Genomic DNA, 26,752 nt, shown 5'->3' with positions numbered 1-26,752 from the left:
TTGGATCTCACCATCACCAATGTCTACAACTACAACAAATCGTGCTCAGGATTAGATACTAAGCACATTGCGCAAGTTAGCAAAACAACACTTTTGCTATATTTGTTTCACAATTTCCTCGAACCCCTTTCTCTATATATATCGCCCGTCGTCAGTCAACTCATCTCATCTGATCTCCCTCGCTTTTTTCATCTATTTATATATATTTTTGCCTTAAAATGCAAGTTTTATATATTTTATATTTATATATCAATAAATATATAAATAATTGCGTGAAATATTTTGTTTTTGGACTCTCAGAAAGGTTGGTTATCAGTTAGAGCTCGTCGAACAGATCCCCAAACCCTCCTCAACCGCTCGAATTTCTTCTCTGCAATTTCGCTTTTATCCCTAAAATCTTGGAAAAATTTCGCTCCAAGATATAGTTCTTGTTAATTGTCAGTCGTTTCTGCTGCTAAATTTTACTTCTTCTAATCTTCAATGTAAAAAATCTGTGTTGAATTTCGTTGATCTTTAACACGTTTTTCTTTGAATTTAGGGATTGGTAGCAAAATTAAGGTTTTAGGTTCTGTTTTGTATTCGAGAGAGAATTCATTGGAGGGAAAACTGAATTGGAATTGTTGGATTTTGATTTGATATTGAAATTAGGGGTTTTTGTGGTGAAATTAAGGTTTTTTTTTTTTTCTCCTGGGATTGAAAGAGGAATTTGTGTTCTGGTTTTTTGTTATTGGAGAGGATGATTATCAAACGAGAGATGAAGACGAAAATGCTGAATCTGAAGCGATGCAAAGTGGAAGAATCTGGTTGTGAAGACGACGAAACCTCGGGGCATCCGAAGAAACGCAAGGTGAAAGGGTATCGCGAGGTCTCAATTGGCAGAATTCCTTCAAATGGTCACAGATTCGAACGGAAATTTGGTGGTTTTCGTGAAGATTTCAGTAGTGTCGCGGCTTCATGGTGCACCGAAGTCTCTTACTGCCCTGGCGAGGTGGAATCGAAGAGCAGAGATGATCAAAAAGGGAAAAATCGCATTGCAGAGGTTGTTCGTCCACCACTTGTGAAAACTTCTCGAGGACGGGTTCAGGTACTCCCGTCTCGTTTCAACGATTCCATTCTTGATCCATGGAAGAAAGAAAAATCTAAGCCAGATGCCCTAGAATTATCCAGTTTCAATGCTGAAACTACAATCAGCGAGAAAGAGAAATTCAGCAGTAAAACCCCCAATTTTGACAATCGAATCACCAAGAAACAGTACAAGGTTGACAAATTCAGCTACCGTACCCCTAAATTCGTCCCAATTTTCGGAGAAGAAGAACAAGATGAAGAGGGCTGTTTAGGGTTGAGGAACTTTGACATTAGAAAGTATTCTACTTCTCGTAGTTCGCTTACATCTCTTCACGAGTCCTTGGTTGAAGTCGAAAAGTCTCCACCTTTCGTAGAATTCGAAGAGGCTCCCAAGAAACTCTACTTTAAGGGCACATCGAAGAGAAAGGGTTTCTCTACAGGTGATATAGTTTGGGCAAAATCAGGGAAGAGATATCCTGCTTGGCCAGCCATTGTAATCGACCCAATGTCTCAAGCTCCTGTTAGTGTTTTGAATTCCTGTGTTTCTGGAGCAATTTGTGTCATGTTCTTTGGTTTCTCTGGGAATGGAAAAGAAAGGGTGAAAAACTCTCTCTCTCTCTCTAGATTATTTTCTAATAGTGGACTTGCTTTCTTTAATTAATCAAAATTCAATTTAATACTAATTTTACTTAATGGGTGATGAACAGGACTATGCATGGGTGAGACATGGAATGGTTTATTCTTTCATAGATTATGTAGACAGGTATGCTTTTTTTTTTGTTTTTTATTTTTTTATTAAAAAAAAAAAAAAAAAAAAAATTTGTGCGAGCTTACCCTCTCAAGTTGAGGTTTTGGCAAAATATTGGTTTGTTCAGATTTCAGGGGCAGACCCAATTGCACAATAGCAAGCCTAGTGACTTTCGAATGGCAATAGAGGAGGCATTTTTAGCAGAGCATGGCTTTGCAGAGATTAAATCTAATCCGAGAGGGATCCAGGAGTTTACTGATTCAAATCAGGATCAGGAATGTCAATCTATGAATCAGGCAGGTTGCCTCAAAACCAACTTTTTGCTAATCTCTCCTTATTTTTGGATAAGGGCTGGACTCTATGAGCAAAATAGTAACAATTTGGTTGTATAACCAGATTTTTTTTAATTATGTGGTTTTAGATTTTAGTCGTGTGCTAGTGACAGAGTGATTCAATAACTCTGTGAGGCCAAGTCACTTAATCATAAATAATAAAAAAACATATTTGAGACCATGGGGAACTGTGGTCTGTAGTGAGCTGAGATATGGCACAAAAGGTGATCTTTGGTAGGGTTGAGCTTCTACAATAGGAGAAGAACAAGAAAATGTTGGCTGAACCATGCACTTGGGTTTCTGGAGCCTTCCTGAAGTGTCTAACAACATCTGAGGAAACACGGTTTTAATTGGTTAAGTTTGTCGTACGCATACTAGCCTTTTTGTTTAATATATGGCAAGGTTCAGTTTTGGAGGATCATCCTCAGGAACCTAAAATGGAGAAACTTTTATGGAAAAAAAATTTATTGATCTAATAAATAAATGTGATTATACTGGAACGTGAACATATCTCATTGGTTATCTTTAATCTGTAAATTTACTATTTCAAATTTTATGAGGTACATGAAATTATGCACATCCAAGTTTACGAGTTCATCCGTTTTAGTTTTTCTCTGCAGGACCTATTTCAGGACACAAAACCATGTGATATTTGTGGCTTGAGTTTACCGTTTAAAGCTTCAAAGAAAGTGAAGGGATCAACCCCTGAAGGCCAGCACTTATGCAAACATTGTGCTAGGGTTCGTACAGCACGCTGAATTTCTTAATTGTAATAGAATTTTTTGAATGCTAACAAGTTCATTGGATTTGGACATTTGCAAGAACTTGTCTATTCTTCAAGGTTGAGTAATACACTCTTATTGCAGTTACCAAAATCCAAACAACATTGTGGCATATGCAAGAAGATTTGGCATCATTCAGATGGTGATAGTTGGGTAAGACAATCTAGAATCTCAGTGATATCTTTCTTCTTACTAAATAACCATATTGTTTATGATTGTGTTGGTACCCTCCTCACTGAACCAGGTACGTTGTGATGGGTGTAAAGTTTGGGTTCATGCAGAATGTGACAAAATTTCCAGTAATCTTTTCAAGGTTTGCACATTATTTAATGCTGAAAAGATTGTTATACTCTGATTATTGCACATTTGCACCCTCTTCTTGATGTCTTTTGTTGGAGTGTGTGAAGGTGGCTCACTAAGTTGCTTATTTTTCAAAGGATCTGGAGGACACTGATTATTACTGCCCTGATTGCAAGGCGAAGTTCAATTTTGAGTTATCAGATTCTGAAAAGTGGCAGCCAAAAACTAGGTGCTTCTGTATATTATATTTGATATATATTCATTTGTTTCCACAACTCTTTGATCAACATCTGCATGTGTAGCATTTTATACTGCAGGTCAGTTTTCCATCATTGTCTGTACCTAATGGTGATACAATATTTGAAACAGATGTAACAAAAACAATGGGCAGTCCTTGCTGCTCGAGAAGATAAATGTTGTGTGCACTGGCATTGAAGGGACATATTTTCCTAGTCTTCATTTGTAAGCATCCAACGCTTCATAATACTTTTTCTGCTTACAATCGGTTCTCAATGCTAGTTCTGACGAATAAATAGAATGACTCATCTAGCATTATTAGTGAACAACCAATCCTTGTAATCTTCAGAAAACTAGTATTATTGTTCTCAGGCCTTTAACATGGAAAAATGCAGATTTAGTTATTGAGGACAAGCAATCATCCTCCTAAATTATTAATTGGCAAAATTTTACTCATAAGTTGAATATATCTATGGCGTATTTGTTTATCTGTCCTGTTATCATACCAATTACAAGTCAGTAACCCAGTTAACATTTCATGCTATGCAAAATAATGATTCTATCTTTGTTCTCATCATTGTTTATTTCTTGATTCTTTTTGAAACTTTGAGAAGAATTATATTAAGTTATTTTTATTTATACAAAAAATGTATATTAACTTATCTATTTTCATTTCATTTTGTTTCAGAGTTGTGTGCAAGTGTGGTTCGTGTGGGAAAGAGAAGCAGTCGCTTGTTGATTGGGAGAGGCATACAGGTTCTAAGAAGAAGAATTGGAAGACTAGTGTTAAAGTGAAAGGTTCAATGCTACCACTGGAACAATGGGTTTGTACTTGAAGTGGATCTTTTCATTTTGAGCATCTTACTATGCTTCCATGCACTATTCATTTCTACCAGTTTAGATTTAGATTTTTATTTCATTATGGAATCAAATTGCTTCTCAGATTTGGCACAGCCTAACATGTGAATGCATGCGCGCACAAGAACTTAATACTGATTTTATTTTATTTACCTAGTATTTTTTATGGTACGAATGTTTATTTTACCTTGTTTCTTTACACATAAAATAAATAAAAAAATTTCTAGCAAAGAGAAAATTGTTTATATGATATTTTGATGGAGAGACCAATGTTTGAAAAATATTTTCAGAAACTAAGAGTTGAAAATTTGTTCTCTTTTTGAATCTTTGCAGATGCTGCAGGTCTCAGAGTATTATGCGCATGGTCATTTTTCTGCAAATCCTCCCAAACGGCCTTCTTTGAAGTTTCGGAAACAAAAGTTGCTTGCTTTCTTGCAAGGTATTTTTTTTTTCATGCCTCAATATCCTCTCCACCTGCAGTGGAAAAGGTGGGAGTGTAGCTCTTACCGGTGAAAAAATTAATGACGGTTGTGATTTCATTATGACAGAGAAGTATGAGCCCATTTATGCAAAGTGGACAACAGAACGTTGTGCTATTTGTAGATGGGTTGAAGATTGGGACTACAATAAAATTATCATCTGCAACAGGTATTTGCATTATCCATTGGACCGTTTTGGCCACCCAACTAGTGTTTGTTAGGAGGGCAAAAACAAAATTAATTTTCAGGAGATAGTACCAAGGTTTTAAGTATTTTACTAGAAGTAATGAAATATGTTAATTGTTTATTGATATTTGCTCCAGGTGTCAAATAGCTGTCCACCAAGAATGCTATGGAGCAAGAAATATCCGAGATTTCACTTCATGGGTTTGCAGAGCATGCGAAACACCTGATATCAAGAGGGAGTGTTGTCTTTGTCCTGTAAAAGGCAAGTTTTCTGGAATTTCTTGAACTCCAATCGGGGATTTCTGTTGCCTTCTGATTGCATGCAACTTTTATCTTTTGGACTGGATTTAGTTTCGTTAATGGGATAAAGCATCTGTTTTCTCAACTCCATGGAATATATAAGGTGTTCTTGTTGGAGATGTTCGTTTGATCTGATTATTTTTGACGTCTTTCTTATCTAGGGGGAGCCTTGAAGCCAACTGATGTTGAGACATTGTGGGTTCATGTCACATGTGCTTGGTTCCAACCTGAAGTTTCTTTCTCAAGTGATGAAAAAATGGAGCCTGCAGTTGGAATATTGAGAATCCCATCAGATTCTTTTGTAAAGGTAAATGTTTTGTTGTGTATGAGTGTACAGTCCTAGTCACTTTACTATTACTAGAGTCCATAGTACATATCTCTTTAGTGATTTAGAAAATTTTATGATATCTCTCTAAGATTTCAAACAAAATAAAGGTACCTTTGACTTCTCACGATTAATGTTGTCTTTACTCATTGAATTGGGAAAGTGTAAGTTATAGAATTCAAATCAAAAGATAGTATTATTGATTAAGAACTTATTTTTAAAGTTGAGAGAAAAACAGAATAATATACCCATTTTTTTAAAAGAGAGGTACAATCTGCCTCAAGCCTCCCTAATTGATCATGTATGAAAAAATGCTGTGCAAACGTTTACTGGTAATAACTGTACAGCTACTTGGCAATCTCGATATCTGAACCATTGCTTTATCATGAAAATATGTACCATGTACTCCTTCAGATCGTAATATTTGAGAGAAGTGTAAATTTCATATCTTGAATATTACCTGAACCAAAAGATTCGCACAAATGTCATGGGATTTTAATCCAAAGGGATTTGGTCTTAGGATTGAAATAGTTTAGGTCATGATTTGATTGGAATTGTAGGATTTAAATCTATAATCAATGATTTTAAAAACACTAGTCACAATGAATAAAATTTCTTGTGGGAAATGAAAATTTCTTATTTTGTTCTCATATCTCATGAAAATATCATATTTTAATGTGTATTTGATATCTAATTAAAATAATTATTTAAGCTGCTGTTGTGTGTGAATTCTTCTTCAGTTTCCCCGTGAAAAAAAAAAATCTTCCAACAATCTCCCTTGCCGAAAATTTCTAAAGAAGAATTTTTTTGAAGCAGAAGACGGCATCTTTGCAAGCTTTAAATTTCTTTATCATGGTGCACCTAGCAATATAATGCATATGAATGTAGTTGCTTTTACTCGTGATTCATTTGCTGATCAATGCAAGTCCAGTTACAATCTAGAGTTGTTAATTTTTCTGGTGGAAATTGAACTGCTTGGTTTATTATAAATACCGATCTTCAATGAATATAAGTGGGTACACTGTTTGTCTTGGACTTGTAGGTTTGCCTGATATGTAAGCAAATGCATGGTTCCTGCACAAGGTGTTACAAGTGTTCCACTTATTATCATGCAATGTGTGCATCGAGAGCTGGATATCGTATGGAGGTAAATGCTCCTGTTTCCTCGAAATGATGTTTATTGCCTTTCTTTGATCTATAACGAGTTCATTTTTGGAATGTCAATTTTTAAATAAATGAAACGTCTCTCCCATCACATCTGGCTAAGCAATGAACTTTTTATGTAGTTTACTTTATTTGTCATGTTTCATAATTTTTCTTCTCATGTATGCATTCATGATATTCATGAAATTAGTTTTCAATAATAAAAGGTTGAATGGTAAAACATGAATGGCTTCTGGAAAATGACGAATATTAGACTGAAGGTTTTTTTTAAGTCTTTGGCATTTATATGTTGCAGATTTACAGGCTACTTGCATCAATGGTACCTTTGCAAATTTATCGTTAGGAAATGGGATATTACAACTGGTCCTCTAGAGAATATATGCTATTTTCTATCTTTCATATACATGAGATTTCTTTCCCATGACCTGGCTGTTATTCTTGTCAATTTTTTTCCATTTACAATGTGGAAAATTTTCTGGTGTCTGTTATTCTCTCTTCCTGTGCGTGGAACTCGGTAGTGCGCTTAGTGTTTCCCTAGCATTTTGGAGCCTAATATATAAGAGAAACACTTGTATGCTTTGTGTTGTAAGTTTCTGCATGAAAATTTCAAGGATGCCAACTTGAAGTTGGATTCGTTTTATCAATAAATAAAAAGTTGGATTCTTTTCTTTACTGCTTTAGTACTTAACAGACTAGACTAGAAAAGATATTGAAATTCCCTGTGTTTTCTTCTGTACGATCAATATATTTCTATGAATTTTTTTTTGGATTGGCAGTGACAAATCAGATGGTCTCTTTGCACCATTTCCTGTACTAAATGAATATCTCTATACTTAGTCTGCAAGTGTGGTCATGGTTGTAAACTAATGTAGTTGCAGTCAATTACAATTATTTGCTTCTGTTTTAGGTTTAGGAATCAGATGACCCCTTCTTTTCAGGTTCAGGATGACATGGAATCTGTTGAAGTCCTGAATTCTTAGTCTGCTGTTTTTTAAAAAAAAATTATTAAATGATTACATTCTACTTGTACTGTATGACTTGCAGTTGCATTCCTTGGAAAGAAATGGAAGACAAGTTACAAAGATGGTCTCTTACTGTGCTTTTCACAGGTAAAAGTTAACTTCTTTATGGTAACATTTATTGCATTCCTTGCAGTTACATTTATACACATTTATAGGATAGTTATAAAAGCTTGCATCATGGAAGATGCATGCGAAGAAGTAAGAACTAGCCCATCTTACCTATATGCATGGAACTCATGCATGGGGTCTGAGCTCCACCAGGTGATGGATCCCATTGAGGAGGTTTTTTCTTCATATAACCTGACAGGGTTCCTATCATTTCAATTTTTTTCTTGTCTGGAACATGTCCTATCTTTTTGTTGGTCCTATAGAATGTGATAGATAGGATGTATAGAATCATTTCACTGGTTTTATTTCCCCCCTAACTCCTAGGCAGGAGCATTAATTGACTCCCATGCATCTGTGCCACGCGTGAAGCAGAGGCAGGGAGGAGCTTTATCATACACCTGTCCTATAATCCTTTCTTTAGGGAAGTGATTTATCCACTCTCCTTTATGCTTCATCCTCGACTCTATTCCCTTCAGAAAAGATTTGTATTCTACTTTTGAATGTCTAAACTACCTTTTTCTCGTTTGAGTGAGAAGGATATTTTTGTTGAAAGAACAATTAAAAGCAATGGAGTCATGGATGAAATAAATGAGGTGGAAAAATCATATATATTTCCCTAGTAGCACTGCTTTTATATGATTAATAGATTTTTTCTTGAATAATAGGAGAAATGTTTTTCTTTAAGTAAAAGGATTCTATAAGTGAGGGAGATCGAGATGACTAACCCAGAAATAAAAGTAGTAGGAAATTTTTAAAACCTAAATGATTTTGTCAACCATGCTTATTTTCACTTTGTATTATACATTATGTCAATCTTAAAAAGCCAAGTTTATAAGGTCATTATAGGAAAATTGTAAATAACAATTGTACATTTAGATAAATATTAATGGTGGATATACTGGAAAGATCTCAGTGAGAGGTTTCTAACTGTCTTTTTTTCATTGAAAAACCAAGTCACCGGTTGGAAGTTGTGGCCTTTTGAAAAATCCAAAAAAAGAGAAGTAATAATTCCTAATAGAGTGACACGTGGGTGGATTTGGTTGCTTGAAAATTGAAACTGATTAACTGGGTAGTTTTGTAAATTTAGACAACTTAGGGGATGGCTTGAGTTGTCTCTTCAACACAGCAATCCAAATATTATAGAACTAACCTCCATAGAATTACAAAAATGCCCAGTACTACAAAAAATTGAATAAGTAGCAAAATAAGCTTTGCGGTACAAAGGGATTTTGTGCTTTATATCTACATCTATGTATCCATCTAAATGTACTCTTATTCTGGCTCTTAGTGCTAGGGCCCATTGATGATATCAAAATGGGGTTTGGTGATTTATTATTGTAATTTAATATGGGATTTGATGATATAATATGAGAACACCACTTAGTAGGAACAATTACACAACCCTAAGCCTAGCCTGATTTATTTTTTTGTTTTTATCGAATTTTTCCCTTGGTGATTTATTCATGAACTCCGACTTGGTGACTATGCTCGGGCCCACTTACCCCCCTGATTGTGCTTATATGTTTGTGTATGTGCTGTGCACATGATTTCAAACTTCTTACCCCTAACAGTAGTCCCTGTAATTTAACAAAAAGACAGGTACACAGATCACTTGGGATGTTTTTTGATTTTTGAAACCTATATGGGTATTCATTCATGTCTCTCACCCTCACACAAAATTAGGAACATTTTATGCCATTGTGTCAAGCATATGGCTTTATGCCTTGACCTGATAAAACCATTCTTATTTGCTCCATAATTTTATCTTTTGCACAGGGCTCCAAACCCAGATAATGTTTTAGTCGTACAGAGCCCTTTAGGGGTTTTCTCTACCAAAAGCCTGCTCCAAAATAAGAAGGGAACTGGTTCCAGGCTAATTTCATCTAAGAGAACAGAGACTCTGGAGGATTCAAAAGTAGAAAGTGATCACTTGGATCCGTTGTCTGCTGCAAAGTGCCGGATCTTTGAAAGATTGAAAAATAAGGTATACTACATATGACCTTACACAGATTTTTAAAAGACTTTCTGTTTGCTTGAATGTTACTGATCAAAATAGAAATTTAGCTTTTAAGCTCTTTGTTTAGGGCCAATGTTTTAAATATCCGAATTGGGATGGCGAATCTAACTTGTATCAGCCCATACCCTCACCTGGACACGTGTAAAAGAACATGGAAAACAATTGATATAGCCAGTCTGATTTTGCACTAGGTTGCTTTGTGAGGGGCAGACTGATCTGTGAGGAGTTCCACCTTGATCAATCAAGCCCTTTCTACAACATCATTGCTTGATCAATTGGCTTCTTTAGTGAACCTTTTTCTACATCTTGATCGATGGAAGATGTTTCTCACTGGCTAAGAGGAGACAGGTCTAGGATTAGGAGGACAAATGTAAGATAAGACTATGTTGACTTGACTAGCTCTCCTTTGCTGGGTTGAGCTCTGTCTCAGTTTCAAAACATCATTTGGATGTTCTATTTAAACTTGGTTGTGAAGTGTTCTTTTTATATGTGAACACATCATTTTAACTTCTTAAGTACAATGTAGGAGACATTACTTTCCTTCACATGTTTTCCTATATGGAATCATTGTAACTGGCACAATTTCTGCTTTACAAAGGCTGTGACATCTTCAATTTATATATTTTTTTGTTAATTTTCTCTCTGCATGATTGATAATTCAGGCCTGTTTCTCATCTTCATTTCTTTCTTTTTATTTGCTTGATAGAGGACGGGAGAAGAGGCAATAGCCCACCGAATAATGGGGCCTTGCCATCATTCTTTAGACACGATAGAAAGCTTGAACACAATTAAGGTAGTTTCTTGTTATTATTGACCATGGAGTTTTGTTGCCATTTTTAGATTTTTGATTTGGAAGTGGTATTAATAAATCTGGAAATGAAGTTCTTATTTTTTTTCTTGTTTCTTTTAAAACAGGAAGAAAAGGATCCTAAATCTTTTTCTACATTCAGGGAACGGCTTTACTACTTACAGGCAAATTACCCATACTCCGTGCTCTCTTTCTCTTTTTCTGCTTTCCCCATTCACACTTCTCATCTTTATTGTTATTTACTCATGGCTTCAGAGAACCGAAAATGATAGGGTTTGCTTTGGTAGATCTGGAATACATGGATGGGGCCTCTTTGCACGTCGCGACATTCAGGAAGGAGAAATGGTACCTCTTTTTTATTTGATGGTTACTAGGTTGAGCAATGTTTCTGGTGGGAAACTTTCTGAGACTTTGTAAACATAGACTTATATACTGATCCCGAAGAAAAAAAAAAGTGAAGTTAGGCCTTTCACCTATAAGTAACAAATAATATTAATAAATGTACTGTGAGTCTGTGAAAAGGAGCTAATGCATAATTTGATCAGATATTTGTCTCAACAATTAGAAAACGAGCATAAGGGTAGCTTGGTCATTTTATAATGACTGGAAAAAAGAGGATGGTAAATTTGGATAAAATCTGAAGATATTTTCATGAGTACACATCTTCCTTTTCTCTCCAGCCTTTATGAAATTGCTAAATTTCCCTTGTATATGAAAAAAAAAAAACAGAGAGAAGGAAAAAAAAAATCCTTTTGCCCATAATTGGTAGATTTTATGCATAATCTTTTACGTGAGTTGCTTCCTCAAAAGTGAAATATTTCCTTAATATGAGGCTCAATCCCGTGACTGTCTTCAGGTTCTTGAATATCGCGGAGAACAGGTGAGGAGAAGTGTTGCGGATCTAAGGGAGAAACGGTACCAGATTGAAGGAAAAGATTGCTATGTGAGCCACTTCTTTGTAACTCAGTTGATATTTCCTCTTTTTCAATCATTGGGTGATAGTTTGAGAAGGAAAAAAGTTACAAGCTTAGGCCCAAAGCTTGGCTAATATTTTTACAATCTCAAAAGTTATATGAAACTCTCAACGAAAAAAAATCATGAAAAATGTGGTATTACAGCCCTTCAATTATGGTGACTGAAAAATCTGGTGAAGGAGGCCATTGTTTGGCCAAAAGCTTTATTCTCGTTTGATTTTTTCCAGGTGTTTTAAATGAATATATAGAAAAATCGTCATCGGTTATCATAGAGTGAATTCAACTTATGGCACCTATTTGAAGCTTCCATAATCAGATATTCATTTAAACTAAATTCCATCTCTTTAGTCTTTTATGCAAGCTTTGACAATCAAACGTCAATTTCCTCCCTAAATCCCATCTCTTTAGTCCTTGTGTGCTCTTTTGAACTTTCTTTCTGCTGCCGTGATTTTGACCTTTTTACTTCATTCTTTTTAATCCCCAGCAAAACAAAAGAACTGCACTGTAGGATCTTGTTAAAATGCCCACACTTTTTTTTGCAATTTAGTATGCACACATCTGCTTAATGTCCTTTGTCATCGTTAAGGACATCATCAAGGTTCCTGTTGCATTTACTATAAAGACTACCAACGACACAGGTTGCACATGCAAGGGGTTGAACCCAACATTTTTTGGGTTCACTAGAGTTCTGTCATGCATCGACAATGATCACCATGCAATCTATCATGTTCTTTTGGACAAGTCAGAATTTGTTATAGCGTGTGATCAACCAATCATGAATTTGTATTGGCAGTGATACCCTAGGTTTGACCCGTTGAATTGTGGAACTCATTAAATAGTAAGTAGGTCCCATTCGCTGCACATGTGCAATTTCCATACTTACACTGGTGGTAGACCCTTTTTATATTGGATCTCTCTTGGGTGCTACCATCCCCTTTTTCATTACTGCTTTCTACTATATGATAGATGGATAGATTGTGGTGGTTAAGATTATCCCAAGCTATGCTCTAAAATTTTGAACTAATAGTTTGGCTTTAGTCATCTCTTTTTGGATAACTTCTTTCAACTCGCCTTGGAATGTGCCTTCCCTAATATTGGAACCTACTGATTTTTATTTTGCAGCTGTTTAAAATCAGTGAAGAAGTAGTAGTTGATGCCACAGATAAGGGGAACATTGCCCGCTTAATAAACCATTCTGTAAGTTAATATTATAATCAAAGTTAGATAAAGCCTTCTTTTCCTGTTATTTTCTTTACTATACTAACCTTGAGCAATGTTGCATTTATTGCTCAAAAAGGTATCTTTCCAATTCCCATGTAATGCTAATGATCCCACTTTTAACATTTTTGGACTCCATTAAAAGAATTATATTTTTGTTTGGTTTTGTTAGACCATAATTCTAAACATTCCCTTTCTCATGCTACAGTGCATGCCCAACTGCTATGCGAGGATCATGAGTGTGGGTGATGATGAGAGCCGAATTGTACTTATTGCTAAGACAAAAGTTTCTGCTGGTGATGAGCTAACGTATTACTTCTTAACCCCAACTTCTATCTTCTCTCTATGTATGTGCAAAGCATGTACACCTTGTATCAATAAGGAAAGAGAAAAAAAAAAGTTTTTATCTTCTGCTAGTAAAAATTTGTTTGCTTTAAATGTACACCAGCTGCTTCAGGCAGACTAGACCAAGCCCATACACAACCACAGCCGAGAACCACTTACTCTTGATAATGAATAATGAATCAAAATAATTTTTTGAAGTGTTGCTTGGACATCGATAGCTTATCTAAGTCAACTAGCCTCAAGTGTCACATACCTTGTGTCAGCTAAGTTAAACATCTGACCAGCTAACATCCATTATGGTGGATTCTTGTGTAAACTTTGTTCTTACTAAAGCTATAAACATGTCCTATGGCAAACTAGGATCATTATTTTTTTAATTGTAAAAAAAGAGATTATAGAGTGTGTTTGTTTGAGTTGGGTTCCTTGTATTTACTAAGATTCATACTCTGTAAGCATACTTGTTTATAGAGTATGTTTATTGTTTCAAGTATTGTAAATTGTAATTAGTTAACAGTTATCACTGTTTTTATGCACAGTGGAGTATATGGTCCACACATACAAGGCCTTGAGATCCACCAATCTTTGGACTTTTTCGACCATTTGCCAAAAAAAAGATTCCTATATAATATTGATATTGATTCGGGAGATTAAATACAGTGGGTCAAGAACCCTTATTTTGTGCTACCTTTTATCATACTCAACCCATTGAACTATTCGATTTCTTTGTTGGCAGGTACGATTACTTATTCGATCCTGATGAATGTGATGACGTGAAAGTCCCCTGTCTCTGTAAAGCTCCCAACTGTCGGAAATTTATGAATTAGACCACGATTGTTTCTCCAACCGATTCTCATTGCCAGCATTAGATCTCACTGTTTTTTATTTGCTGAGTTTGTATTTTTCATTTCAATTTGTTTTGACAATTGTTCAAGCTTAATATAAGCTGAAAATTTGCTGGCATTCATGTATAATAGTCTCATACAGATTCCTCCCCTTAATTTTTATTTTTTCCTTCAAATCGAGCTTTCCAAGAGAAAGGGAAATCTGCTGATACATTTACTTGTACATGTGCTTCAAGCACAATTAATTAGTGCCATTTTTGTTATACCAAATTTATGTATTCTTTGTTGGTCAGTTAAAGGGGATAGGGGATTTTGTTATACCAAATTTAATATTTATTTTATCCCCATTTTTTTTCAAAAAATCATGGATTAAAAAAAGAAAAAAAATTCTTAAATTTTAATTTATCTGATGTTTTTCTGACTTCTGCCAATTTTTTTCCAAGGCTTTCTCTTGTTGAATTTTCCCCCGAATCCCGATTTTGTCACTATGGTTTTGATAACATTTCAAAACCCACCTTCACCAAGACTAACCTCGTTTGCCAATATTAAGTTGATCGGGATAAATGTTCGTTAAATTTACTAGTGAGTTTGTCAATTTTTATCAACAGGATTTGTCACTTTAAATTAGGGGTTTTATCAACGTGTGCATGTGCTCCACGGGTATACATTGAAGTGCAATAAATATACCTTCGGAAAATTTTGAATAATTTTCGAATATGAGGTATTTTGGTAAAAAAATAATTTTTTAAGGGTATTTTCGATATATATTCTAATTTTCCAAAGTGTGTTTATTGCACTTTAATCTTAGCCCTTAGGGCACAGGTTAACAAGACCCTTTAAATTAGAATGTCCACCAACGAATTGGCTGGAAAACCCGTTTTGGGAATTGAAATGATTTGTGTATCGGAATCGGAATTTTTCCAAAAGTTGTCCTTGTTACGGGAAATAAATTCTACATTTTTTATTTGGAAAAAGCTGAATGACATAGGGGATTTACTGCGATTCTCACAAGTCTGACGTGGGATGTGCAATTAACCATAGATGTTTTTCCTCGCGATACGATAAATAACCATCTACGGTTATGTAGGCATCTCCACGTCAGCATTGTGAGAATCGCAGTAGATACTGTGTCACCCGAGCACGACTTTTGATTTTTGACAGTTCTTTCATTTCAAAAGGTTGGTGTGTGATTAGTAATATTGACATACTAATAGAATCTCAATTAAAATTTCTTTACTTTTTTGCTTTCGCTCCCTCCCTCTCTCTCTGGACTGAATCTGCAGATGAGCTCGATTTTATGTTTGATCTCTTCGATCGAAGCCATAGAGAACTGAGGATTTAAATTCAATAATGTGGAAAATCGGCTCATCTCTTTTGGGTGGAGAAGAAGAAAGCGATGAGAACTTCTTAGAATCTGATGGCCCGTGCTCGCTCTCTCCATTACAGGTCCAGATAGATAGATTTTTACAAGATTTTTATCTATAACTATTTCTCTCTATTTTCCTCCTATTAATTAAAATCAGGGTTTTGGTTCTCATACTTACAAGTTCGATTTTTGCTTGTTTTTTTGGTTTTTTATTTGAGTAGAAAATATATGGGTTTGCTGCATCTTTCGTTGTTGGCCTGCTTTTCATGCTTCTGGTATGACTCCCCACTAAACCCATCTCATTAACTAGTTCTTCTGTGATAATTCTGTGTGTATACGTCCCTTTGATGTTTATTTTTAATAGTTTGATATGAATTCCTACAATTTTAGTATAATATGATTCTTAATGAAATTATGATTTTTTGTTTTGTTTTGTTTTTTGGATCGAAAGAATAATGGGTATGAGAGAAAATGCCCATTAATTGAATCTATTGTTTGATTTATTTTTAATTTTAAAAAATTGAGACTTCAGTGAAAATACCCATTAATTGAACCTATTGTTTCACTTTTTTTATAATAAAAATAAATAAAAAAATAAAATTTTGATGGGAAATTTTAGGGCAATTGTTACTGGGAATTTAACAAATTTTAATGTCCATACCAAACAATCTTCAGGTTTTAGTATGTAGAAAAATGAGAAAAATAATAGAATAAGAGAGAAGATGAGTTGTTCGAGGGAGTTGGGACAACGTAAAGTTCCCTTGGAATAATTGTAGTCAAGCTTAACTTCTTTAAAAAAAAACTACTAGGATTATATAAATAATTTCCTACTAATTCTGAAATTGGCAGATCGGCCAAATAATAAGTGAATAATCTATCTAAATGGTAACTGAATACTCAAAGTCACATTGATAATAATACAAAATTGTTATAATAAGGAGGGTTCTTTGATTTGGTAGTGCTCTGGACTCTAGTATGGAAAGAAGGTTTCGATATGGTATGTCGCAAGCCACCCATTATGGTTTTAGATGTTTACATTAAGAATTGAACTACCAAAGACTTAGGTATTGGGATCTAGAAGAGAAGAAAAACATTTTCTTTTGTAAATAAACTGATAAAGGAGAAATTGTGGAACTTAGAGGGAGAAACTACAATGATTTTGAATGAAGTCTCAAAATGTATTAAAAGAGGTTCTTGGTTAATCAAGGGAAAAATCAGACTTAAGAAAACTTGGTGGTGGGATGGGAAGGGGTTCGGAAGGCTATTAGAGGAGAAAAAAGGAGCTATTAAAAGTCTTGGCAATTTTAGAAACAAATAAAATTTAAAATTATATAAAAATGATAATAATAATATAAAAAAAAGAAGCAAACATAAGTCGAATGATAATTATATTTCCTAAAAAGAATGATAATCTGTAATTCTATATAAAAGGTTGAGGACTAGACATGGTGTGAAAGATATGTACAAGCTAGAAAAAATTGCTTAACTTTGAAGAGATCTCCCGCCAAATATATTTTCCAACATCGTAAGTTAGAAATTGGATATATCTAGTTTCAATAGAGTATAGTTCACCCCTGCTTTTGAACTTAATTATTTATTAGCTAAAAGAGAAAAATAAAACTATAAAAACATGGAAGCTGATTTCACAGTTGTCCTTCGTTTTTGTGGTTTTAAATTTTGGTCGTAAGTAGGGAACAATGGAAATTGATGGGCTTTAGTTGCAAATATATTTCAAAGGTTGTAAGTGTTAATTGAATCCATTAACTTATTACTCACTTATCATTGATTTAACTTTTTTCCTTCTTTTACAGTCATTGATTGCTTTTGCCAGACCCATCAAATTTGCAGTTATATTCACCCTTGGCAACGTATTGGCTGTTGGAAGGTGGGTTTTGTAGGTTTACTGTACTGAGCAACGTTCAGAAGTTTGATTTATGGTGCACCCGACTGAGTTTGATACAAAACATGTCTAAACTCTAATTTTATGAAAATTATCTAAGAAAACATCCGTCTCAAGAAAAAATTGTTCTGGTTTGTTCCAAGAGTTTGTATGAGTTCGTTGAGCCATATCGATGCATTAATTTTTAAATATTGCTTCAATGCTATTCTATTTCCTTTTTTTATTTTTCTTCTCAAGATTCTAAAGTTGGAGTTTTGTATGGCAGCACAGCGTTCCTTATTGGACCAGGACAACAAATGAGAATGATGTTTGACCCTGTCCGTGTTTATGCAACAGCTATTTACATTGGGAGTGTTATTCTTGCTCTCATTTGTGCTCTTTGGGTAAGTCTCGATCAGCCAAAACATGGAAACTATGTCAAAGCTCTAAACACTGTAAAAGCTTGAGGTAGGTTTACAAATTGGGACACTCTTGGGGTTGGCACAGTGAGGTATGGAATCCAACATTCCAGCAAATGTCAAAAGGGCCAAGAGATTCGGCATTAGCAAGGTCCTAGCTAGGAGATCTCCTAAGATTGGATGGTTGGGTTTGTTCAATCCGGTTTATTTATTCTATTATTTTTTATAGGTAAAGAATTTTATTTTTAAAAGAAATTAGAAAAAGGAAAGTTCATACCTAGGGGATCTAGGAAATTTAAAAAAAGAGAGGAGCAACAACTATCTGTCGGTGCCTACAGTAGCATCCCATCTAGGGTTGGCAATCTTAACATGACATGAAATTAGTGGGTTTGGATCAAGCCTGACTGGGTTTGGGTCATTATAGTGTTTACCTGTCTAACATGATTATTAAACGGGTCGTGTTTAGATTAGGGACGTCAACCCATTTTGACATGTTTAGTTATTGTGTTGTTTTCCTGTTTTAAATCATGAAACATAGGAGGTATCTCAAATATTAACAATTATTTAAGAATGTTTAAAATTACTCATTTTTTTACTAGAATTTCGTATAACTTTTTTATAATGCATTCTTTTTCTTCAATTTTTATAAAATATAGAGGATGTTTTAAGATATTTTTCAAATAAGTAAGGGTTGAAATTTTAGTTTTGGAAAGAAAAAACTTTCCTTCGTAAGTTAGTGAGAAAAGTTTCCTAGCTACATTACCTTGTGTCATCCAAAAACATGATCTGATGCCACAGGGATGTAGAGGACAAAATTCTAAGAACTTTGGAATTTTTTCGAAAAATACTTAATTTATTTTTTGAAATACTCAATTTATGTTGGTAGATATTAAATTTTGTTTGTGTGACTTTATTTTTAATAATGGTATTTTATTTTAAGTGGTGGAAATTGAATTTATTTTTTCCATTTAAGATTATAATTTTACTGAATGGGTTACACGGGTCAGGTCAGGTTATCTATTTACTAAATGTGTTGGGTTTGGGTTTTAGTTTTTGACACGATTATTAAATGGGTCAGGTTTGGGTTGGGTAAATTTTTAGAATACCCTTACCTTAACACAACACAACCCGATCCATTGCCACCCCTCTAATTCCATCTGGATACAACATCTTTGAGAAACATGCCCTTTCACTCGCTAAATAGCTTAGACCAAAGATACCAAAATGCTTCATTAGGAACTATTCCTTGTAGAGACCCTCAGCATATTGCTAAAGTAACTATGTTGCTTCACTTCAAAGACATGGCAATTCCTCCTTTCCTTACATAAACCCCACACAGTGGAGGGCGTCAAACTCGAAAGGATCCCTTCTCTAGAATTAAGCTGCTAGTGTGGCATCCATCATCTGATTCTGATTATATTTTCATTCTGTCTTATGCTGTCTTGCAGATTCATAACAAGATATTAACACTACTGGCTATCATAAGTGAGATCTGCGCTCTTATTTGGTAAGTTTCATATTTTTATGCACTTCCTTATTCCATCGATGAATAGATTTTTCTTTAGTCCTTCACATTCCACATCTCATTGTTCCAGATGGTTAAATTGATGAATCAAGCTCTCACCTTGCCGATCTTCTACTCCAGATCCATGCCAATTGATTGCATTCTTTGGACAATCCAGATAAATAGGGCTAAAAGTCTAAAAGAACCCATTTGTCTGATGGTTAGAATAAATCAAAAGTCAAATAGTAAACAAAAACAAGTGCAAAACCTACTAAATCCATTCAGAAAGAAGAAAAGGTTAGAGATAGTTGAGGGTTCATCTCACCTCACCAGTGCTTTGATTGATATTTGTTAAATTTTCTCAAACCATCTCAAATATCTTTCCATTTTTCTATCCCAATATCTGGGCGGTTCTTATATTCAATCGGATGTGCAGATCATGTTTTATTCTTTGATAGCCAACATTCTACTCCATAAATCATAGCTGGTCTTATTGCTGTCTTTAAAAAAAAAAAATTCTCTAAGTTCGATCGGTGTGTGTCAGCCATGGTTTTAAAAATCATTTTTACATCTCGTCTCGTCCATGAACAAGACTGAGTCGTCCAACTTGTTCGAGTTGTCTCATTCAACAATGAGTCAATGGAAAGCCTCTTTAGCGTATTGTGGGGTTTTTTCGTTTACTATTTGAGTTTTAAAACCATTGTGTCAGCTGCAGCATTCAGTTTGCCTAACTACAAAACTGGGTTTCCTTGAGGGTATCTTTGGATAAAGCAGCAATTTCCACCAATATGTAAGAACTACTACTTTATTCGAGTTCAATCCCAAATCAACTTGACTTTGGCTGAAATCAAGTATTTGGGTAAGTAAAACTAAGGGATTTGACAGCATTTGGACACCAGTTGGCTTCCCTGACTGAGCTCACCCCATAAGTTTTGTTTCGGACAATTTCTTCTAGAAGAGCTGTTATTATCATGATTTCCTTGAAATTTATTCCCTGTAGATTGCTATTTTTTTTCTTTTTAGGTTTAGTGATGTGATCTAACTAGTTATCTCCATTTCTGTGAATGTGTTTGAGCTCTTTCAGGTACAGTTTAAGCTATGTTCCTTTTGCTCGTCGAATGGTAACCGAATTGATTATCAGTTGTGGTGACACAGAAATTTAGACCAACCCATCTACAAAGATGGTTCATGAGGTTGATTCTAGAAATTCGTGACGCTTTAAGGTTTGGTGTGTTGTTGTTGCTGTTGTTTTTGTGGCATTATTTGTTTGACTTGGTCTTTGTTGGCTTCAAGGAAGTCGACCGAGGATGACCCATGTAAGAATGATGTTTTCAGATTCTAATTCCAATTGTTTTATTTCTTAAATCCACCAAAAAAAAAAAAAAATTTGTTTGGTTGAAGAATTTTCATAAATGCCTTAATGTTCTTGTTGTGTCAAGTGTAATATTATTGTTAACTATCTTCTACTCTTATGGGGCATGACAGACTTAAACCAACAGTTGGTGTATCTCAGTTTTAAACTGAATATATAATTGAGATTTGTAATCCTTAGAATTGCTACATCTTGCAAATTAGGCTTGTAGCATGAGATTCACATCGATTAGTGTAACCCCAATATGTGATCAATTAAGGGAAAGTGAATTAAGATGGCTCGATCATATCCAATGGAGACACTGTCAATTGAGCCCGTCGGTCGGTCAGTTCGACAAAACAAGGGTTAGGGCCTGAAAATTGAACCCACAAAGGTAGGGCTGGGTTTAACAATTTTCAGCCCGTTAAATCCGGGTTGGTCTAGGGCCTTATAGTGCCCAACCTGGCCCTTTACTTAATCTTATGAAAATAGTTATAATATTTTTCTATTAAAAATAAATTATATTATCTAATTACAATTTAACCCTCATCTATAATAACCCTTTTAAGTTAATTGGATAGTCTTCAAACATGCACACACACAAACAAACAAAAAAAAAAACATATTTGAAAGAGATTTTTTTCCTTTGAAAATATTGAGTTTTAGTTATTTTATTTGGTCCGAACCAGGCTGGGCTAGGGCTAATCTAGGTAGAACCCGGCTCTTAAGGAACGAGTTAGGGCTCAACAAAGACTGGCCTAAACCCGTCCATTGACACACCTACTGACAATCGCAAACCCTGATGTGTGATCAATTAAGGGAAAGTGAATTAAGATGACTCGGTCAAATGCAATGGAGACACTGACGAATTAACAAAAATATGATTTTTGGTAGAATTGAATGGAGGAACGAGATTTGTTATGTTAATTTAATGATTTACATATGTACAAACTGTTGTCTAAACCTTGAAAATACAATGTGAAGCTAATGGTTTTAGGATTTGTGTTCACAACAAATGGTCAAGGGGAATATATGTGGTTCATTTGCATTCTTTAAGGGTCTATAAGATTTGCAGAGAATTCCTTTTCAAGAAAATATGAATTCTTTGGGGAAAATGAATTCCTGATAGTAGGGTCAAAAACGCATTTTCTTACCCGTGTAGGAAAAATAATTTTTTCAAGGAAAATGTGCAATCATACACCCCCGAGAATTGCATTTTTCAGAAAAACCATTTTTCGTGGGCAATGGATTGATAAATTGTTCTAAGGCTCAGCCTAAGCCCACCCTGAGTTGGGTTCAAAGTGGTAGTAATGAGGCTGCAGTTTTGTTGGAAATTCACATTCAAATCCAAACCCAAACTCTAAGCTAAAGCATTTTTAGGGTCCACAAATCATCTAGAAAGTGAAATTTGAGAAACATTATGGACAAAATACGCCCCATTACGGAACCGTAGATCATTTGCCTCGGGATACACAAGATTGTTTTTATTTATTTTTTATGATTTTATATATCCCGGGGCAAATGATCTACGGTTCTGTGATTGGGGTGTATGTCAAAGGAAAATCATTATTCATTTAAGAACCTATTGACATCGGTTCTGGTACAACATACTATCATTAACGTCTAGACAAATAAACATCCAAAATGTAGTCACAACAACACAATTATTCTATTCAACCAACTTGAATTATATGCCACATAAAGTAAAAAAAATAAAACATCATCGACGAGGTACAACAACCACGCGCCTTGAGATATATATATTTTTAAAATCATTATTAAATAAACTTTTCATAGTTAGACACCAATGGACTTTCTCATAGTGATATTAAAATTTCTTTCTTTATTATATTTCCCTTGTTTCTATTGTACCATGGGCTATGTGGTTTAAAATATTACAACTCCATTAAAATAACTTCAGTATCAACTTTTAAAAGTTCTTCTTGGCTCTATTGCACATTGGGCATGGTGACCTTAATATATAAAAGCGGAATTTACAAAGAATGCCATTGGAGATGCTACTCTCTCTCTCTCTCTCTCTCTTGCTTTCTCTTTTATTAATCATCATGGAAGGAAGATATCTGACATATTTTTCTAGTTGTGTTGGGGTCCCATACCTTTTGCTTCGGACATGGCCGAACCTACTGGTTCGGGATCTTGATTAGGTTCGGAATGTTGGTAAATGTGAATTTTACTAAAAGCCAAAGATAGCAATTCTATGTACAATATTGAGTCTATTAGACATAATGGGTCACATACCGTGGTAGGTGTTTGGGTCACAAAATTGGAGGTCACAATCAAAGAAATTCGAGATTCAAACAAGATGCCTTTTTGGTAGGTGAGTCGAAGCAATCTTACCTACCATTGTGTGGAAAGAGAAGAGATCTAGAAAAAAAAAACATATTTTAAAGTAAATTATGTTTTTTTTAATGTAATTGTTTCAAATATAGTACTTGATGAGGTTTTTGAACTAGTAACGAATCTTCTTGGATTATAATGTTTCCTAAAAAAAACATTACTAGTCACGAAATCTAGAAAGGCTGATGGAGCTTTAACATTTGACTTGAAATAATGATATATAAATGATTTTAAATTATCATTAATATTATTCTTATTTTATTAATCTATTTTGTTTAGGTAGTGTTTGAAGCAACTTTTGGGGGTTGGAATCTCGTTTCTAATTTCTACATGTTAAGAGTATTACATCAATTTGGGAGGTCTAATTCAAAATCAATTAGCAATGAGTGGAGAGACCTAGGAACTTATAAAGAGATAGACGAGGCAATAAGTACCCGATGTGGAACTAAAATCAACATGCCCCTACACGTGTGGGGCGGACTAGGCCAAAGCACGCAGAGATGTGAACTATGTGAAGTGAAGTAGGGAAAGACCCGTTCTGATACCATGGTAAATCTGGGGGTCTAACTTAAAATCAATTGACAATGAGTGGAGAGGCTCAAGAGCATATAAGAAGAGAGACAAGGCATTGAGTGTTTGATGTGGGACTAAACTCAACAATACACTTTTGAAGTTATTATCAAATTCAAATGATCGTTTTTAACAAATTGTTTATGATTTTTTAAATCAGAATAAAAAATTGATAAAAAAGTACAAGCTTTGATAAAACCAACTTTTGGATTCTTGCCCGTGCATGAAACAACAACAATAACAATGATAAAGCCTTTTCACAAATATATGGGGTTTAATGATATAAGTATCTTCTAAATGGTTTTATAGTTTTAATTTGATGGCAAAAATATCCAAAATCTTTAAGCTAATGATCTAAATGTCCATGAAATTTGTTATTCGCCAACTGTCCATAACTTCTTGATCACAAAAAGCAATTTCTTAAATAAATTCACCAAATAATCCATCTCATGATTGTAATTCATGTAAAAGTGATTAAAAAAATTGATTCTATAGAAGTGTTTATGTTGAAAAGAGAAGTGGCTCCAAACAAAACCTTAAAATCAACTCCATCTTTTTAAGCTAAAACATTGATTTAATCCGAAAGAGTCATGATGATATGATCCCCCCTCCCTCCCTCTTCTGACGCGTGCCCCCATCACAGAACCATAGATCGATTACCATCGTGAGGCAACTAATCTACGATTTTGCGATTGGGCATGGGGGAATATGTGTCAGAGGGGCGTCAGAAAATCATTACACAATCCGAAAATAGGTAAGATGTCATTTCCATTGTTTTAAATTTTGGCAAATCACATGTGGGAACGCGACACTTGTGTTTTTAATAAAGCACCTAATCCTCAAATGCATCGATTGAAATTATAATCAATGTTATATATGGAAGTAGTAGTGGGTTGATAAGCATCACCATCATGGATTAAAGAAGTTAAATTATGAGATTAAAAGAAAGTAAAAATGGATTCCATCTTTGGAATCCTATAAAGAAATCAAGATCAAAAGTTTTTATCACTTTAACTTTTTATAAAAATAATGCTCTTTTATTGAGCTATTTTAAGCAAGTCAATTGCTTGACAGTTGAAAGTTCCAAACACGTGGTACTTGAATGCCCATATGTATATAAAACAAAACATGAGTGGTGGGTGTCCAGTGGGCCCACTAAATTATTGGTTTCGACTAATTCGCTTACTTATAATGCCAGGAAGAATTGAACTGGTAGATTCTTCAATACTTGAGCATCTCTATCTTGCTTTTGTTTTGGAAGATTAATTTATAATTTATATATATTTCATATAATTAAGAATTTTTAAAAGTGATTCTTAATTAAGAATCTTTAGCTTTATCTTGCCAGATTCGTTTGCCATTGTCACATGTTCCTCCCTCAAAGCCATCACAATGTGGGAATCAAGGATGCAAGTATTTAAAAGTAGTTTAATTATGTTTGAGTCATGATTTTTTTACTCGAAAATTTTCACTCGGTCGACTTGGCAAGGGCACAGAATCATAGATCTGTTTATTCGGGATACACAAGAAAAAAGATCTACAGTTCTCCACATTTACCACATCAACCGAGTAAAATTTTCGAGTCAGAAAATCGTTAGTGAATTATATTTTCTAATATAATTTTATAAATACTATTTCTTTTGTTGGGAATGAGGCTGTGAGGGTGGGGTGGATGGACTCCAACTATATGTATATAGGGTTAGGTTCAAGAACCAATAGCATAGCCAATGAGTTTTGTCCTATATAGGCTAAAAGTTTGGAATAGGCTGATTTTTTGTGAGGCTAATTTTTATGGTGAAAAGATCATCCTCACAAAAACTTTGTTCATTCTAAAACTTCTGACCCCATCAAAAGTGATTTACAAATTAACGTTAAATATTGATGGTACATAATTCTTCAACTTATAAATTGGGGTTAAAATTATTAGAATAGACTAATTTTAGTGAGGATGTACATCCCTTTTGATGGTGTTAGAAGATTCAGCTTGGGTTCATTTTTTTTTTTTTTTGTGAGGATATTCTCTATGGTGAGAAAAAATCAGTTCAATCTGAAACTTTTAACTAATATAAGAAATTTTTTGACTCCCATGTTGACTGTCAAACGGGGCCTTATACACGCACACACACAAATATATATACAGGGACCTTGGTCCAAGCTCGATATGGTCCTTTGGTTCATAAAGCCTTTTTCATATGTATAATCTCTTCAATCCTTATTTACTATTTTAAAAACATTAACAGAGTAAGATCAATGAACTTGTAAGAAAAAATGATGTAAAATTCTACTTAGGGTTTGTTCTTAGTGTTTGGATCCATCTGTAAGGGATGTTGCTCACAATTCCTAAAAGTAATTATCGTAATAAAATATTGATGATAGTTGACCTTTGCACTCCCATTGTCGCTCCGCTCTCATATATGCACTCGCTCCACATTTTGGTCACTAAGTTCTTTCTTAGTTCATGTACAGAAACTCATAAATTCGTTAAGTTTGGTATTGTCAAACTTTACTAATTTTTACAGTAACTTTTTGTTCAACAAAGGTTTTTTTGACAATTTGAGGAGGGGTAGTCAAACTTCGATTCATTGCAATTTTCTATTTTTTTGTTGATTTTATGCAATTTGTAAGCCTACCAAACAATTCCTTAGTGACAATGTTATCTAAAGTGATTCAAACTCCATTCACAAGGCAACCGATGAATAAATATTAAAAATTATTTTTAAATATATTATTAATAGCTTTTATTTATTTTGAAAGTTTATATTGCCCCGAATAATTTTCTTACAATTGATAAATTAATAAAATTACATACAACACACCAAATAATGATGCAGACACAAAAAACAAAATCTGAAATAAGAAGGGAAAGAAAAGAGTAGGTAAGCCTTCAATTTCTTCATTGATCACATGACATATGAATTGGCTGGCATTTGGTGCAAAGATTTCGTATAACGAGAGTTATACTTATATACAAACAAACAAATCAAAACAAATAAAGGTTATTGATTTTGAAAAAACAAACAAACCAAAACAAATAGATTTTTTATTTTATTTTTAAAAGTAGAAAAATGATGAAATTTTGGTATAAGTACTTGAAGATGACTGAGTTTGGGTGGAAAAAAATGAACTTGAAAATAGATGATTCAACATGTGTGGCTTTGCATAATCCCTATTAAGTGAAGTCTTCCCACGAAACTC

General features: G+C 34.3%; 2 protein-coding genes across 3 annotated transcripts; both read left to right on the top strand.

Moving 5' to 3' along the window:
• LOC147393851 (histone-lysine N-methyltransferase ATX4-like) lies at positions 1–14,228 on the top strand. Its single transcript, XM_086455368.1, has 23 exons — positions 1–1,663; positions 1,773–1,828; positions 1,941–2,109; positions 2,766–2,885; positions 3,012–3,080; positions 3,172–3,240; positions 3,365–3,456; positions 3,597–3,689; positions 4,153–4,288; positions 4,656–4,761; positions 4,871–4,970; positions 5,125–5,249; positions 5,449–5,594; positions 6,655–6,759; positions 7,821–7,885; positions 9,683–9,890; positions 10,630–10,716; positions 10,839–10,895; positions 10,987–11,076; positions 11,588–11,674; positions 12,828–12,902; positions 13,132–13,232; positions 14,002–14,228. The coding sequence occupies exons 1-23, from the start codon at positions 737–739 to the stop codon at positions 14,090–14,092; spliced, it is 3,174 nt and encodes a 1,057-aa protein (XP_086311494.1). The 5' UTR covers positions 1–736; the 3' UTR covers positions 14,093–14,228.
• A 1,109-nt stretch (positions 14,229–15,337) lies between these two features.
• LOC147393850 (Got1/Sft2-like vescicle transport protein family) lies at positions 15,338–20,901 on the top strand. 2 transcript variants are annotated; one of them, XR_015182365.1, is made up of 7 exons: positions 15,338–15,556; positions 15,698–15,751; positions 17,288–17,361; positions 17,642–17,759; positions 19,223–19,281; positions 19,370–19,575; positions 20,363–20,901. XR_015182365.1 is itself a non-coding variant. In XM_086456805.1 (6 exons), exons 1-6 carry the CDS (start codon positions 15,461–15,463, stop codon positions 20,439–20,441), a joined length of 480 nt encoding a protein of 159 aa, XP_086312931.1. In that variant the 5' UTR covers positions 15,339–15,460; the 3' UTR covers positions 20,442–20,883. The 2 variants fall into 2 exon arrangements, 1 of the variants encoding a protein (XP_086312931.1); XM_086456805.1 differs by lacking the exon at positions 19,370–19,575 and having other exon boundaries at positions 15,339–15,556; positions 20,363–20,883.
• The last annotated feature ends 5,851 nt before the right edge of the window (positions 20,902–26,752 follow it).

Source organism: Akebia trifoliata, chromosome 10 (assembly GCF_017979445.1).
Source record: "Akebia trifoliata isolate Shusen 1 chromosome 10, ASM1797944v1, whole genome shotgun sequence".
NCBI lineage: Eukaryota > Viridiplantae > Streptophyta > Magnoliopsida > Ranunculales > Lardizabalaceae > Akebia > Akebia trifoliata.
The sequence above is the reverse complement of the archived record's forward strand: the minus strand, read 5'-3'. Positions and strand labels throughout refer to the sequence as shown.